Source organism: Pararge aegeria, chromosome 9 (genome assembly GCF_905163445.1).
Source record: "Pararge aegeria chromosome 9, ilParAegt1.1, whole genome shotgun sequence".
In the NCBI taxonomy this organism is placed as follows: Eukaryota; Metazoa; Arthropoda; class Insecta; order Lepidoptera; family Nymphalidae; genus Pararge; species Pararge aegeria.
Window position 1 is genome coordinate 13,597,805 of NC_053188.1, and position 17,999 is coordinate 13,615,803.

At 35.9% G+C, this 17,999-nt stretch overlaps 1 protein-coding gene across 1 annotated transcript in view; it reads right to left on the minus strand.

The window, feature by feature from the left end:
* LOC120626562 (disintegrin and metalloproteinase domain-containing protein 10) overlaps positions 1-17,999 on the minus strand; it is a 112,852-nt gene that overhangs the window by 19,793 nt on the left and 75,060 nt on the right. The window contains exon 5 of the mRNA XM_039894115.1: positions 731-902. Within this exon, the coding sequence (XP_039750049.1) occupies positions 731-902 (172 nt within the window). The remainder of the gene's footprint in view (positions 1-730; positions 903-17,999) is intronic.

The following is a 17,999-nucleotide window of genomic DNA, read 5'->3' on the forward strand; positions in this document are numbered from 1 at the left end:
ACATCCAACATCGAGAATTCAATCTACCAACAAATTAGTAATGCTCAATCTGGAACAAATGCATTACAAGTTTCCGAGTAAATTACGCAATAGGTACATACTGACGTTTTACTCCTAAGAATTATATTATGTATGTTTATTTACTATATTTGTGTTAGTCGACCCCTGCAACGCTGATTTATTTTGGAAGATATTTCGATTTCATTCGTATCTGAAGATGTACTTATCTGAAATATTGTTACGGATTTTTTTTAACGAGACATAATATATGGTCGCTTAGCTAATAATACCAATCTAGCTAGCGATTATTGTTAATATCGCTTAGCTAATATTAACAATAATCGCATAATAAACCTGTCTATAAAGTTAGAAATTAAGAGTTATCTTAGCAAAACTTATGGGGTGTTATTATGATCTACATATTCTACGACTTTTGCATAGTATAATTTTGGGTGTCTCGAAAACTTGGGCTAAGCTAACGATATTTATATTTACTAAAATGCGATTTCTCAGATGGTTCTCAAACAGCCTTACCTTTCATGAGCCCGCGAATATTTAGTCGTTGCTGTTTATGGTGCCCCCGAAACGTGATGCCCTAAGCATCTGCACAACTAATTCGTTGGCTAATCCGGAACTGACTCTCGGATGATATAAAAATTAGGTGTACTAGAAAAAAGTGGTGATAACAAAGCGTACCTAATTTCTTTATAGTTTTGAGAACAGTATATACCTAGTCGAATCATCCCTCAAGCTGTTGGGGTGCTGCGAGCTGGGCGCCGCCAGTGAATGATACGTGTGCGTGGGAGCGGCGGAGACGGGGGTGTCGTCGTCTACACCCGAGTTTTGTATGCGCTCCATCCATTGCACTACCTCGTCTGTCACTCCGCACCCTCCAACGTGACCTGGAATTAAATAAGGATTTATCGATTTGATTGCAGAATGGTATCGACGACGTGAGCGTCTAAATAGACATATTAAAAGAAAGAAGAAATACACTTCTACCCTGATTCGAATTCTACATTGCCAGTGCCAACAATATCTGAAAATACCTACTATACGAGACTATCATCTCGTCTAGACTACGAGAAGACGCAGACAAAGCAATGGACAAATTATGATACGGCCTCATCGACTACTTAAATTATTTTAATTTGAGCTTTGTTAATATTTGTTTTAAGAACAAATTTGAATATTGATGTTAAAAGTAAAAAATTACCTAATTTACTTAAAATTGATGTTAAGATGCAAGAGTAATTCACTTGTTGTTTTTTTTATTAGGTACTTCAAATACTGTGAGTTGCTTTAGTATAAAAAAATATTGTGCTTTGACAGAGTGAACTGTTTCGTTAGCTCCTGTGTATAAATTTCACAACGGTAAGTGTTTTGCTTGATTTGCTTTTAAATTTTTAAAATCCCTGGCACTATATTGCGGGAGTTGTGAAAAAAACATAATTCACCATTTTATGGTGACGGCCATTTTGGAGTTAAATGGCTTCGTAGTTTATAGTATTCTACTAGTCAAGACTTTCATTTGATACCCATATTGAAAAAATATATTTAGCAATTTTTTAGCGGCGCGGCGGCTTGTTTTGACCTATGTTCATCGAACATATTATTATGTGCCTTTAACAGAAATTATGAGCAGACTAAGTCGCGGGTTAGCCGATAATAGTAGGATGCTTAACAGATTATCACCACAAACAGAGTTACATATAGTGTCAAATCTCAATTTTGGGTGTAGCCCTAAGAGTAGCCAAAGCTAAAAAATGACATTCGAATAAAATATCAACCGCATCGTCCTGAGTTTTAAATTTGAATTGGATTGAATTGAAAGGTCCGTGTGTTGGTAAAATATTTGCAAACACCAAATCGGGTAGCAGAATCAATACGCCCGTATCCCACTGCGTTCGATCTGGCCTGCTTGTGATATCCCATACATTACGTGTGTGAAAGTGTGTATGTTTTATGTTTGTACAAACGTTACTTATACACGGCTTAAAGGCTGAATCAAAACTTTGAACACATAAACCTTTGTTACCTGTGTTTAAACACACCGCTTAATCGATCTCGCCAGAAAACGGAAAATATATAGCTTCCATTTTGTAAAAGCAACCATCAACTTTCTCGGTTCTCAATTAGACTGCATGTTTTTTTTTATTTGACCAGGGCGCGTTTGGAACCCTCGTAGTTTTAGTTTTAAGAACCTCGTAGTTGAAGTTATCGCCATCATCTAACTCACCACCATGTTTTTATGTAATGTACGCATCAAGTGCCATCTATGGGCCTACCTACTTGCATTACGATAATTTCGACTTTGACTTTGACAACCATTGCGTTTAAAAAAAAACTTTGTTGCCTGTGCACGGTTTTTAAAAGCTAAAACAATCTTGGCTAAATCTTATGCATCTTCGAAGCAATGGAATGGAGATCACGGAGGCTTTAGTTATGTAGGGATATTTATAAAACCTTTACGCCGACGATGTTGAGGGCAACAACTAGTTTCGCATAAAGCAAGGGAATGATTTAAATTATTCATGACAAATCCATCCAAGTTTGCGGTTCAAGTTAGCGCGTTTCGAGAAAGGAAAAATAAAAGTAAGCGATCGGCAGCCGGCGAGCCGCCCGACGTCGCGACGCTATCGACTAAGGGGCTCCTAGCATTGCATTTTTTGTTCATCTTTCGCGTTGGTAAAAGCTTTCTATTGTTGCAGTTCTGATGATATCCAAATAATAAATCTAATGAATCAACCACTAGTACTTTTATCTCACGAAACGACGCTCACTCTAACCAAGTGTACAAACACGCAACGAATGGATGCGTAGTACGTAGCAAAGCGATTTTTTTTTCGTATTGTGTGTAGCTGATTTAACCTTAACCCTAATGATTTCAACAGCGTAACACGGGCTGGTAGGCGAGCCTTAAAAAGAGGCTCTGCCATACACGAATGAAGCGCCTTAGGGACCGTCGGCCTGCGTATCCCTCATGTGAGGCCAAATCTCGGCAATGGCGACGATTGGAGTGAGGGGGTTTCTTTATTTATTTATTAAGAGCACTAACAACATGCATATTACACGTTTTTAAACATTGCACACACACAAAAACATGGACTGATATGCACTTCAATTACAAATACACATAGCATTGACAAAGCGGCATATAAACTTAACTTGGCAGGTTAAAAAACGTGACAGCAGGTTACTTACTACGTTACTTTTTATCAATTTTGGATAGAGTTATGAAGTCGCGTCGTTTTGCCTTCCATATAAAATCTCCTCGTTATCTAAACAAAACTACTTACTGCAAATAAACGTCATCTATTATACTTTTCTATCGCATATAATAACGCAATGAGGAACACGCTGTTTAAACTCTGCCGGAAGTTCCCTTATAGAACGAAGTCTGCATAAATCAATCTATTTAATGATGGATAGAATCTGTTGAAACTTGAAATTTTTTTTTGATTATATAAATGCTTAATCAATACAGATTATAGTATGCATCAATAATGCGAATTTGCGAATGCTCATCTGGCTAGATTCTTGCTCCCTGGTTTTGTTCTTGTTTAGATCATTTATTCAGCAAATTAAACAATGTCTCAATTCACTCAGCGTTCCATTTTGAAACTAAAGTGATTCTTGCGCTAGTTTCACGAGCTGTTAACTATATTATATCAAACTGTCATGATGATCGCCTGTCAACATTCACTTGTAGTATATATGTGGATAGTTTGATAGTGAATGTTTATCTAAAAACGAATTGTGTGTAACTGGCTTTGAACGAATTGTGTGTAATTGTGTGTAGTTTGAAAAAAACTATTGCTCGGACTACGCGTTGTTATTTCCCAAGTATATTAAAAAACATGACGTTATTGTACCTATAAAATGACAGTTCCTGACTGAGTAGAAACATTATGATTTAATTTATTAAACCTACCTCTAAACCTTTATTCACAGAATATTTGTAATATTATAATTAGCAATAGTCACACTAATACTATGCCTAACACAAACTCCATACATGCGCAAAAGCACTACCTACCATTACAATATAACTCTAATGAAGGTCCTCCCTTCATACGAGTTATTCGAATTTTACGAAAATTAACTCGGATGTAATCATCCGAGTTAATTTTTTGACTTACTGATAAAAACTCTGTGCACGCCACTGTTTGTGATATTAATTAAGAAAAAATGCAGAATAGTAGGTAGTAAGTATGTAGAATTCTACTAAAAAATTAAATATGTTTGATTTAAATCCTAAGATAGTAGGTTATCATAAATAAATTGCAGAGTTCAAAGACCCGAATGAATTTTTTTTCATGAGTAATTTAATAGGCAATGAATGCTATCTCATATTCCTCGTTTTAGGTTAAAAGGATTTATTTAGCGAGATAGCACGGAAAGCAATTAATTATATTAAAAGCAAGCAAAGGTCAAATTGAATGAAGGATAGAGAGGAGGGTAGATAAATAATCTCGAATGTGGTGCAGCTGTGTCGGAGATAATGAGAGGTGGTTATAAAAAAGCTACGTTAGGGAATACATGCTGCTGCTTTATTTCAACCTGTATTATTAAAAAAAGCCTTTGTGCGCTTCACAGTCGTAAAATGTATGAACTCTTGTAAAATATCTTCGTAATAAATATAACATTAGTTATTAGCCGGCAAATAAGTACTATGCTGGAAAAAATTCTACGCCGTTTTCAGCGTTTTTGAGTCAGTATTAAAGCTACATTACCTACATATGTCATAAAAGCACCCTAACTCGACCAGACTTTAAAATAACATCGATAAGGTATGTAATGTTATTTTTTTCAGCATTGTAGAAAATAGTCATTACCCATTAGGTCATTATAAACGACTAAACGTATTGTCGTTAAGATTGATAAGATTCATCACCGTCGTCATCATAAACTCATTACCGGCCCAGTACCTATAGGGCCGGGATTGCTCTCAGGAAGAGAAGGGTTACGTCTGACAGTTAGTCACAGATTATTTATCATTTAATATTATATTTGTTCGGAATAGAAAATAACTGACATAGACAAATACAACACCAAAATATGATGAAAACAATGTTCGGAATCTTTCAGACTTTAGTTGACATTCTGTTTTAATATAAAAATAATAATAATAATTTATTTATTGTGGTAAAAACCCAAAAAGCACAAAACTACAAAAGGAAATAATTAAACATTAAACACTAATATTTGCAATAGCTTGTAATAGAAAGACTATCACTAAGTTACACAGTGGTATCTATACTGATGTATGTAGTTATTTTGGTACGCGTGAAAATATTTCAGCCAATTACATCATAAATGAAACACTAAGTAAGAGTTGATCTTTTATTGTTATATAAACGCAAAGTTGTCTCTTGATGTAATTGTTTTTCGTTATTCTTATCTGCCATATTTTCTGCAATCTTAACTTTTGTTAAGTGATGCTGCCGTCTAAGATGCACACGCACACACACACACACACACACACACACACGCGCACACACACCCACACACACACACACACACACGCACCGCAACTTAGTTTTTGCGTCGGGTGTACAAAAAAGACAAATAAGAATATCGTGCTACATGTACTGAGGCTTAATTTGTTGGTCTTGGTATTTTAAATCACCCATGACGCGATTGCCGGAGTTATACGGATCACGCCGGTTCTGAATTTTTATATGCATTGATATTATACATAAATATTGTCATATGTTGTTCAGCTTAGCAGCTTATGAATTAATTTACAACCTTGAACCGTTGTTAAGATAAATTGTTCATAAAAAATTATGAATAATAGATTAAAAAATACAGCCAGCCGATTATTTAAGCTCAAGCTGTTTCAGAAAAAGAATAGGTAATAAAATAGATTATATTTACGAAAACTCTTAAAAAAATAGATATGTTTAACAAAGTATTAAATGCGAAAATGGAAAACGCAGAATGTGCAAGAGGTTATCAATAGGTTTTTGCTCTTGCACGGTCTTTTGTAATCGCGCAACGCAAAAAATATTTAAAGAGAGCAAACAAACAAACAAAAGGCAAAGCCGAGGGCTATGGACGACTGCAAATGAGGGAAGTTGTTAGAGTTTCGACGCCGCGCCCGTTCGCAAATATCAAACATATGCGCCACCAACTTTTGACTCAGCCGGCGAACATTTAACGGAACAAACGCCGGATTTCATTTTTTGACGAGCCCATGAGACATCCGAAATGGTTGAAATCCCCCACACATCAATATATGACTAAGCTAAAACTTTTGCTTTTTGATAATAATATTATTTCTCATGGATTATATAAAGAACAAGATGTACAGCTTATTTAGAGTTTTGACACGAGATGTTAACCGTGTGGGGCACTATACTACCATAAAAATATCTGAATTTTTACATACGATATAGGTGCCACTCTTTCTGTTAAAATAAGTAAAGAAATAATCTATTATATTCAAGTCTTTATTATCAACTTTGGTATCCGGGCGTCTACGGGGCTTTTTCTGCAGGTCGAAATTTCCAGAACGAAAACGTTGGAACCAAAAACGTACTGTGTTTTCTTTTGCGACGCCGCCGCCAAACTCATCATTAATCCTTTAAAGCTTTTCTGCAGCACTGGTGCAACGATGGCACTCGTATTCGTAAATAACGCAATATTTCAAATTTTCCATTTTGTAAACTGAGTGACGCAGAGAAAATACCAAAAGACGAAAAAAAAAAATGAATTGTGGTTATCAGAGCACAAAAGCATGAGTAAACAGCTGTATAAATTTAAAATTGGAATTCCGAACTAAAGAGTAGACATTTGAAATCAAAGTGGCCCGTACTACTTGCGTTGCGTGGCGTTTTGTCATACTACTCGTTCATAGGTCTAACTTTTTAAACACATGTAGATTTCTGTGAAGTTAAAGCCGATGACGTGAAAACACAGCATACTATTTCCGAAATAGATTTAGCTATTTAAGATTTACAAACTTAATTTACTATAGATGCAATGTCAGTAACATGACATCCTACTCAGACTATTAATCTCGCACTGCTGAGAAAAAGCCTCCCCTCTCATTGGAGATCAGATTTAAAAATAAATACTACATTAAATTGCATGCCATACCCATATCGATAACACTAATTCAAACACCTGCAGCTAAGTACCTCCTAAAATAAACAGCATATATGTTTAGAGCGTAATCCTGGATCATCACCGTTCGGACATCCCTAACGTTGCAAACAAAGGTGGGGCTCTATGAAAGAGCAAACTCAGCTATAATTCTATTGTTAATTGAAATCGCATAAGAGCACTAATGAAGCCCTCATAGTCCTTAAACGTGGTAATTCAATGGGGACAGGGACGCCGGGAGATGCCCTCGCAGCCGGTAATTTCCTGTTATCTGGCGGTCGCGTATGGGTGCATCGTTAAAACGCATCGGGCCGGGTGCAAAACGCCAATGTGCGCTAGCACGACATGGGCGGGAAAAAATACTACGCCTATTCAGCGGCTTTTAATTATAAATCTCCCCACGTTTTGTTGTTTCAGGACCGTTCTGCGGCTTCGCTGGTTCGCAATAGAGAAATACGGTTATAATAAAACCATAGCCTTTTAACATGATTATTCCAGGGGTTTTCAAATTTTTATAAAGCAACTAGCAGTTTTCCGAGATTCGCCTAGAATTTTTGTTTTAACGTTATAACCTAGCCTCACTGCAAATTCCTTTTCCTATGAAAGATATTTTCAAAAACTATACTTTTAAAACGTATAGTTTTTGTCACTAGCCGGTCTTACTAGTTTGCAAAATAGCCGCCAACCAGTTATTCCATTCTGCGTGAAATAATAAGACAGTAACACCACAGACAAACTTTTGCATTCATAATATAAGCACGATCGCGTGTGAAATAGAGACACATACGCACACATAAACACACACACAAACACAAACACAAATTCACACTCAAACGAGTTTCAGTTACCAACACCAAACCACCAACACACGATTATGTAGTTTTCTTTTTTTAAGCGCATTAGTAATTACTTCAATGATTTTAACAATGTTTGGGAAGGCAGTGGACCCTAAGATACGAGATTTCCTAGTTTAGGGGGTCAGGATTCCAAAGAATTATTGTATTGAGTTTTACCAAAAAGATTTTCTATTTGTATTTTTATATCAAATGCCGTTATTGTTTAGACTGTGTATAGTTACTTAGTAGGTGCCTTAATACTGAGCTCAATTATGGTTCTTCTACACCTCACTTACCGCATGAATATTTTGTCCAGAAGGCTCATTCGGGACTACTATGTTATTCTGTGATATAAGTAGGGTTTACTGGTTCTGAAAATTCTTTAGTCAATCCTTTCTCAAATAATTTGCTATTGGGAAAAACAACATTAGCATGCCACTTTCCATAGACTGTCAAAGTTACATCGAAAAGCAAAGTTACTCAACTTGACGTTACTGCAAAAGTTGAACACGACTTGTAAAACAAACAACTTAACAACGTCACTTAAGTTGCCTTTACGACGGTTAAAATTCTTACAAATACGCCATTTTTCAAAGCATTACTTGAGACTCGAGACTTGTTATCCTGATATAAATGTATGCGGAATACACACATGAAATAAAATATTCAGGTGAGTTTCGCAAAAGTTGCGGTTTCTTTATAGACGAAAAAATGTGAACGTAATCATCCCAATTTTTTTAATGCCAAAGTTCATTCAAATTCGCTGAGCAATTCATAAGAAATTGAGTACAGAACATCAATATATCCCAACTTCACAAACTTTATAATATAAGCTTCATAGGTTTCAAATGGGGTTTTCCTTCTCCTAACAGCTTGTCGTGATGGCATTCATCGCTGAAAATATTCACGCGATACATTTTTCCTTAAATTCACAATTCTCCTTCATATTCAGGTAAATATGAGTGAAGCTTTGCGTTACAACAGAAGCCTAACCAACATCACATAAGGCTGTAATATTGAAATAGTGTTGACGTTATGTTATGTTCTTAGATGTCGAGGTATGTCAAATAAACTGGTATAAGATAACACAGACAATGGACCTCTGCTGGCCAGAAATAAAAAAAAAAATCTAAAAAAAAATATTATACGAGGAAAGAATAACAAAAGCATTCACTCGATGCGACTATTTATAAAAACTCATTCATTTTTACAACGCTCTTCAAAAGAGGAGAGCTTTAAGGATTTTTATAGCGGTGAAAATTAACATAAATTTTTAAAGGCACACATTTGAAGATTATATTGGATTAAATTTTATATTTTTGCATAAATTTTACAGTGGAATATGCATCCGTTAAGTTTTTAATACTGCTCCTTTTTTGATTTACGGTTATATGGAACAAAAAGATCGGTTAAAATATTCTTGGGCAATTTGCGTTGCGATAAAAAGTGGAACACGTTACTTAAGAGTAATTTTGGAAAACCGACTGTAAATGTATCTATATTTTGAAATACAATAGCATTTTAATATATATATATATATATATTGTCAAAAGAAGGTTTTAGTGAAGTTTGTATAATTGATTATAGTGACCGGTCAACTAGTAATATACTGAAAAAGTGCCTCCTTATAAATAAAACCCTAAACTTACACCCTAACTTAAAACCCTAACTTAAAACAAACCTCAAAATCTACGTTTTTTTTTTACTTCATGGGAAAGTTTTTAAAAGTAAAAAATATATAAAGTTTCGCGATCATCCGTTACGTCGTCTTTTAGGCCCTTTTGCTTGAAAAGTTTAGTTTTCGTCCCGGGGCCGGGCATTTCAAATACGTTTTTCTAACGTCTATGTAAAGGTATCGAGTCTAGACCACTTGTAAATTAGGTATATAGTATCTTTAACAAAAAAACAAATTATCCCATAATACGATGAAGGAATAACAGAATTTGAATTGCTTCTCTGTGCTATTCAGTAAAGCCAGTCTTTAAATAGAGGTTCAATAGACAAGAAATAAAAGGGCGCACCCCAATACAAATGTCCAATAGGTCGTAATGAAAACAAATGCATCTATACACGACCCTTCTAGTTGGTTCAATAGGTATCCATTTAAGAGGATTTTCCTTTTGGATTAAATCATTTTGCTGTGGAAGTAAATGTGTAGATAGACTCTTCTTCCTCCCCTTTTGCATAGCTTAACATGTCTTGTTGGATGGTTTCGAAAAACTTCAGGATAAAAATTGTTTTAACAAAAAAATTGCCGACTTATTTATTTCTTCTCCTAAAGTTAGATTCGAATTTATTAAAGTCATTTCTTTATTTGTTAAAAATTATTTTTATCTTTTAGTTTTGCAATAATAATTTTGTGTCGGGGGTTAAAAATAGATCTGATGCTCGGTATTAACAGTTCGAGTTGTCTATTTTACTAGCGCCCCTAGCGAACACTATATAAAGTAAAAATCGATAGTACAGAATGTACAACTTTATAACGAGCAACGTAAGAGCCATTTCACTCTGACATTACAGTGTTTCGATAGTCGAATACTATAGACGCTCAGTCGGCGCGCAATCTCGCGGTTATAGGTACTGATTAAAATTATGTATCCACGTTCAACGGTTTTCAATTATTTACTGCTCATAAATACAAATGAATATAATTTTCAGGATTACATTTTTCCGTTAATTGCTTACCGTTTTATAGAGAAACACTCGGGATTATGTTTTATTATGCAATTAATTTCATGTCGTTTATATATTAAAGGCTGCGTATGCCCCGTAGTTTAAAAATAATCAAGTAAGTAGACAAGAGCAAAGCAATTTATATTTGAAGTGATACTTCTTTATCGGCGTTGGAAAAAAATTTACCGTTGCATATAGTAGATCAAGCATATAGCATTGGGTTCCCAAGGTGCTGGAATGGCAGCCCCAAACTGGTAAGCGCAGCGTTGGTCGACACCCAACGAGGACGACATTAACCTCTGACGCGCGCCATCCATCCTCAAAAATCTAAATGTCAGTTTCAAAAAGTTCATATTTGGAAGCCGTTCTTTTTTTTAAATTTTTACATTTACGAGACTTTTTGGGGAAATGCGTATAAAAAAATATTCATCCCACCTTTCATGATTCTGTAAACGGCATTGGCTTCCTAAATAATTTATCTTTATCATAGTGCTATTTATAGAAGTATAAGTCGACAATGAAATATATAAAAATCGTAAAGAATGCGTCAACTTGCACCGAAATCGCATGAAAATGGCTAAAACGTGGTGCCGGTATTTGACCTTTATAGCGAAATTAAGCGATTCGCAGGTAGCCGCTGGATCCAAGCGGCACAGAACCGTGGAATTTGGAACTCCCTATAAAAGACCTATGTCCAGCAGTGGACGTCTATCGGTTGATATGATGATGATAATGATCGTAGATCATTTTTTGTATGTACACTAGTACACGCACACATTTTCGAACCTTCCTACTAATATCAACACAATTCATTATATTATCATCTTAGGCACTATGCCTCGCTGCAGTTATTCGAAAAGGTTTATATTTTATTTAGTTCTATTTTGGTGCATTATCATCGTCATCATGGTCTTCAACTGCACAACCACAGAATTAAGAACATACAGAATCCTCATTCAGCCATTATTGCATGCAGTGCATTGTGTCCAAAAACCGAGAACAAGTCTCGTGCACGTCACATTTCATATCCGCGGAATGTTCCCATTTTCCATATTTTATGGTAAACGTTTAGAACATTACAGGTACAATAATTACTGTCAACTGCTGCATGAATAAAGTGACTACACGCCTGTTCGACAAACTACTAAAGATTAGTGGTTTTTGATGCTTCAGTATTTGTTGTCTACGCGGATTCTGTATGTTCTTAATTCTTTGTGCACAAATTTCCTGCTCTCTACAGATCACGGGTCTCCTCTCAGAATGAGAAGAGTTTAGGCTGTATTCCTCCAAGCTGGTTGGTGCGGATTCGTAGACGTAGACGTAGACGTAGACTTCACACGTCCTTAAGAATATTATTAAGAACTCTCAGGCATGCACGTTTCCTCACGATGTTTTTCTTCGTAGTTAAAGCATGTGATATTTAATTGCTTAAATTAAAAACGCCCATAGCTCCGAAAAGTAAGTATCACAGCTATTCCATAGATTGTTTTAAATCATAAAGTTAAAAGGTCTGTTTTTTTTTCAATTTTATTCGATAAGATTTATTTATTGTTTTCATGTATCTATAGCACTCAATACTGTAAACATTATTCGGTAGATAAGCAAATGAACGTGAAGCCCCGTCAGCGAATTGCAATACTGTCGGAATAATTTTAAAACAGGCTATTTTTTATATTTTATATTAAGTGTATCGGTCGGTTTAAAAAAAAAAAAGAAAAAAGAAAGGTGTTGAATTTGTAGTTATCATCATTACGTCAACCCATTACCGGCCCACTACAGAGCACGGGTTTCCTCCCACAATGAGAAGGGGTTAAGGCAGTAGTCCACCACGCTGGCCCAGAGCGGATTGGTGGACTTCACACGCCTTTGAGAGCATTATGGAGTACTCTCAGACATGCAGGTTTCCTTACGATGTTTTTCTTCACCGTTAAAGTAAGTGATATTTTTATTACTTAAAACTGGCCTCGAAGTCGGCGAAAGTGAAGTCGAGGTCCTACCCTACGCGCTATCACCGCTTCTTTTTTAGTTTTATTTGGTTGTTTCATTTTTTAAACGAGCTAACCTTATATTTGAAAGATCATTTTTTCCATAATTGTAATAATTTGATAGCCCAATTCTTCATTACGGTTATTTTATATCACTCCATTTAACTACGACTCTAAGCCGAGCAAACGTAATAAAAGCGCGGGCGGGCAACGCGGTGGGTCAGGATAATATATACAGACAAAGACTAGTTGTAATATACATATGAGTTATACAGTACGAAGTTGAAACCAGGTAGTATATCAATGCAATGATTCAGGATCTACTTTCTACGCAGCCGACGCGACGTGCGTTTCACGTAGACTCGGTTACAGTAGGTACCTTAAAGGTCCACAAAGCTGTTGCATTTGTATCTATACAAACGCCCGTACCTAACCGTATGCTGCAGTACAAATGCGTGACCACAGTGCAGCTGTATCGATGTATGTCCGCTTTTAATCCACTTATATTATAAATGCGAATGTGTGTGTTTGTTGGTTTGTTTATTATTGGATCCATATGCAGATCAACTACTGCATATATACTTTATTTTATCCTTTTGTATGGTAAACTTAGAAGCGTTGATAGCCTAGTGGTTAAGGCCTCGGCTTTTCTTTCATGGAGACCGAGTTCGAGCCCCGGCACGCGCCACTAACTTTTCGCAGATATGTGCGTTTTTAATTGAAGCAATTTAAATATCACTTGCTTTAAACGGTGAAGGAAAACAGCGTAACGAAAACTGCATGCCCGAGATTTCTCCATAACGATCTCTAGGGCGTTTGTAAAGTCTACCAATCCGCCTAAACCCTTCTCATTCTTAGACGAGACCCGTGCCCTGTAGTGGCCCGTATTGGGGTTGATGATGATGATGATGATGATAGTAAACTTATATGGGCAGACCAGCTGAGGGAAGTGCAAATTTCACACTATATAGGCTGGCCTCAGATAGAAGCTGGTGGAAACAACTGGTCCGTAAGCGGTTGCATAATTACGCTATGACCACGATTTTCAGCAATGAAGGAGTGATTAGAGAGAGAGAGAGAGAGATAGAAGAGAGAGAGAGAGAGAGAGAGAGAGAGAGAGAGATTGAGAGAGTAAACGTAATATTTCCATTATTAAATGGTTCAAGATATATTTTTTTAATTCCCCTAGGGTTACTGTTTATCTAAGAAAAAATTTTCACTGTTTCTATACGATTACATCAAAACGCAGCTGAAGCTTGAAGAATAAAACAAATCAGAAAAAATTTTAACAATAAAAAAGCAACTCTAAAATATCTGTATATATTATACCAACTAAATAGAAAATATATTTTAGCACATATTATTCAAGCTTAATGTATACAAGCTTGAATAATATGTGTTACAACTAGCTTTCAGTCGAAAAAAAATATGTAACTGTAAATTTGATAAAAAAAATTTGGGCGTACACCGATATACTGAATACATTTGGGTATTCGATATTGTAAACAATGCATATTTATGCGATAATAGCAATAGTGATCGATTTTGTGCCAGTTTTGAAGAGTTCCGTTGTCTGTCTCCGAAATTCATCAACCGATACAAGACCATTTCGACATAAACCCCTTTTAAACAAACAAAGGATTTTGCAAATCCGTCTCGGGGTTATGCATGAAAAAAAAACAAATTAATAACCTCCTTATTTTTGATGTCGGTTAATAAACGACAAAGTTTCATTAGTAGGAAACAGAACATCACGAAACTGGGCCGCCATAAATAACTTAAAACACATATCCGACAGAGAGAACGTTGCAGTAGGCACCAATCACAACACTGTTGCCTCGTGAAGTTGACAAAAAATGCAAACACCGACATCGTGGGGCGATGTTGTTGACGTGAAATTACCATTTCAGCGCGGCCTACGAACCGATGAATATGTATTATGTAACACGGAATTGGACCGGTTTGATGACAGTAACGTAAACTGAATCGAAATACATTTTAGCGTTCCCAATCCCAGGAATGCGAGCGAACTGTGAATGACAATTTATTGTGCCCTCGTAGAATGGGTGACGTGCAAAATACATTCCACCGACTCCTAGTGAAGTTATTACGATTTTTGTAAAGATGCACCTATGCAGACATACTGCTTGCAAGTCTGGTCATTATTATAATGACCGAGAAAGAGTATCGTAACTGTATATATGTAAGATGATTTTAGGATTAATTTATTGTACCTATCCGCACTAACAGGTTGCGCCTATGAATGAATAAATCAATAATTATACGCATATTGGACACTTAAAAAGAGAGAGGTGAAAAGAGAGATGTCTCTCCTCTAACTTTTCGGAATAACATGCATTTTTAATATAAGCAATTTAATATCACATGCTTTAACGGTAACGGAAAACAACGTGAGGAAACCTGGATGCCTGAGAGTTCTCAACAATGTTCTCCATGACGTGTGAAATGTACCAATTTTGTACTTGCCCAGCGTGGTGGGCTGTAACGGCCTAAATACTTCCTTTTTAAGAGGAACTCTGTGCCCGATTGAAACGAAAGTATAGAAAAAAATAAAAGAAAAACAAAGCGTATACTTCTTTTTTTATTTGGTATGAAACTAAATTCCACCGCTTGCTTGCAAAGTTACTAAGACTTTTGCAAGGATGCACCAATAAAGACAGACTGCATTTGAACTGGAAGCATATCTGATCATCATAACAAAATGAAAAAAACGATGTAAAAGAATTATCAGACGGTTTTCTGATTTTTTTATTGTAGTCTCGAAAAAGGCTGACTTGCAAAATTAATTCCACTGGCTCCTAGCAAAGTTACTACGACTTTTGTAAGAATTAACCTAACTATACAGACAGACTGCGTTGGAACTGCAAACCCGCTCGGTCATTATTATAATGAACAAAAAAAAGTAAACGTTGTTACTGAATTTCAGATTGTTTCTTGATTAAAGAACGCAATATTCTTTATTTTAGGGAATACCTTCTTCTGTTAAATATTTTACTGTAAAGCAACTTTGTGAACATTTTGAATGATGAATGTATTTGTATGGGATTAAGTTTAGTCTCAGTAGGATCCTAAATATAATTATACTACATGTGCACTGCGGCTTCGCCCACGTAATTTTGGGATGCAGCGTACTGCTACATAGTCTACACCTATAGTCATATATGAGATTTTAGATTTTTTCACAAAAATAATTTTATCTTACGTAATTTTGTTTTACAATGAAAAGTATACTATATTAATTCAAATACCTCCAAGAATATGTATAAAAAGTTTCATGAAGATTGGTTCAGTAATTTTCGCGTGAAAGCGTAACAAACAAACTTACATTCACATTTATAATATTAATAAGTACAAGTAGGGAAGTAGGGATTAATTATAATAAAAGGCCTAAAGAAAGGGTGATTTTCGAATCGGCAAATAATCCCAAAGAATAAATTTAGCGTTTAGATAGATGCATAATATCTGTCAAATAAGTAGTAGTTGCTATACATAGTTGTAAGCTTGTTTTGACAGAGTTCATCCGGGGAAGTACTACAGCTACGCATATTTGTGCCGCCAAGCAGCAATGCTGTGACCCCGCGTAATAACAGGCGCATGATGCTGACCTACACTTCAGATTGATGGGCACACGGGACACTACGTAGGTTCTATTTATAGCGATGGATTTCCACTAACCATCAGACCATGACAGCCGGTTGGCGCAGTGGGCAGTGACCCTGCTTTCCGCGTCCTAGGCCGTGGGTTCGATTCCCACAATTGGAAAAATGTTTGTGTGATGAACGTCAATGTTTTTCAGTGTCTGGGTGTTTATCTGTATATTATAAGTATTTAGGTGTACTATATTCATAAGAGTATACATCAGCTATCTTAGTACCCATAACACAAGCTACGCATACTTTGGGGGTAGATAGCGATGTGTGTAGTGTCGTAGTATATATGCTTAGCCCGCCAATAAATATTATTATAAATATCTCAGATAGATCCGTACTGCAAATATCAATCTTAAAGGTTTCGAATATATACAAATTAAAATTACGACCTAAGTTAAAATATATTTTAACTTTCTAATCTCGAACGAACGACGCGACGTCTGACAATAATTATTGTTCCTTCCCGAAGCTGTGGAACTGTTGTGGAAAATAATGGCTCCGAACAAAGTTATCTTGAAGCAACCCAAGGTAGATCTAGTGAATCGATTCATGAACAAATAACAGCATTTTCACGCTGCATTGTAGTGTCGGGTGGCCTAGAGCCACACAAAACAGGATAAATTCTTCTTTTTGTTTTCATTACAAAAGACTTAGGACACATCTTCGGACCTTGCTTGTTATAAAAGAAGTAAAGTCTATAGATAGCTAAACATTATAAAGTGACACTGTGAAATGGTCATAATAAGTTCGTATCTCGGTGGATAATAAACTACATAAGAAACTTACCGTAGTTGCCAACTGAGATGCACTGCCGCCATCGACGTCATCTCGCTTGGCTACTGATACTACAGAATGCAATGTAATGGTTGACAGTTGTTTCAATACAATTTTCTATGCATATAATTTTCTATTCGTTGCATAACGTTATTGCGTATCTATAACGTTATCTACCGAGTTATACAAGTGATGAGAAAAAAAACTAGTTTCAATGTTTTATTTAGCAAATTTATAGTTTATAGCACATTAAGGCAGCGTTGTGAGTTCTATGTTCGATATATATATTTCTCTCTCAGTCTCTCTTTCTCATAAGCCTTTCTTATTCGAATTAAAAAAAAACAGTCCGATATTTCCTATAAATACATTGATTTATAGGTAATCCCATAATAATATAGAACCTTCATTGCTGGAACTCGCATTTGGCCAGTTTTTTTTTTATATCTTGTTTTCAATCTCACATTTAAAACGGTAATTACTACGAGCGAGCAAAATTGCGGTCAGCTGCAAAATATAAAACACATAAAAGGCATCCCAACATTGATTGAGGCACAACTCAACAAATTAAACGATGGCCGGTCGAATGAATTTATGACATGACTGGTGGACCAATAAAGCGTTCAAATGCCTCGTAATAAATTATAGCAAAATTTCCGCCGCAAGCTGTGTGGTAACCAGTGCCCCTATTAGAAGTTATCAAGTTAAAGGTAAATAAATGGCGAAAGCTTTGCGAAAGTGGCGGACATGTACTAAAATTAGTTTAATTCAAAGAGAATAATGTAAACTTTAGTGGAGCGATGATACCTTTAGTGGTTAATACTTTAGCCTCCCATTTGACGGCCGATTGGTGCAGTTTGCAGCGACCCTGCTTTCTGAGTCCAAGGTCGCGGGTTCGATTTCCACTACTGGAAAATGTTTGTGTGATGAGCATGAATGTTTTGGTGTTT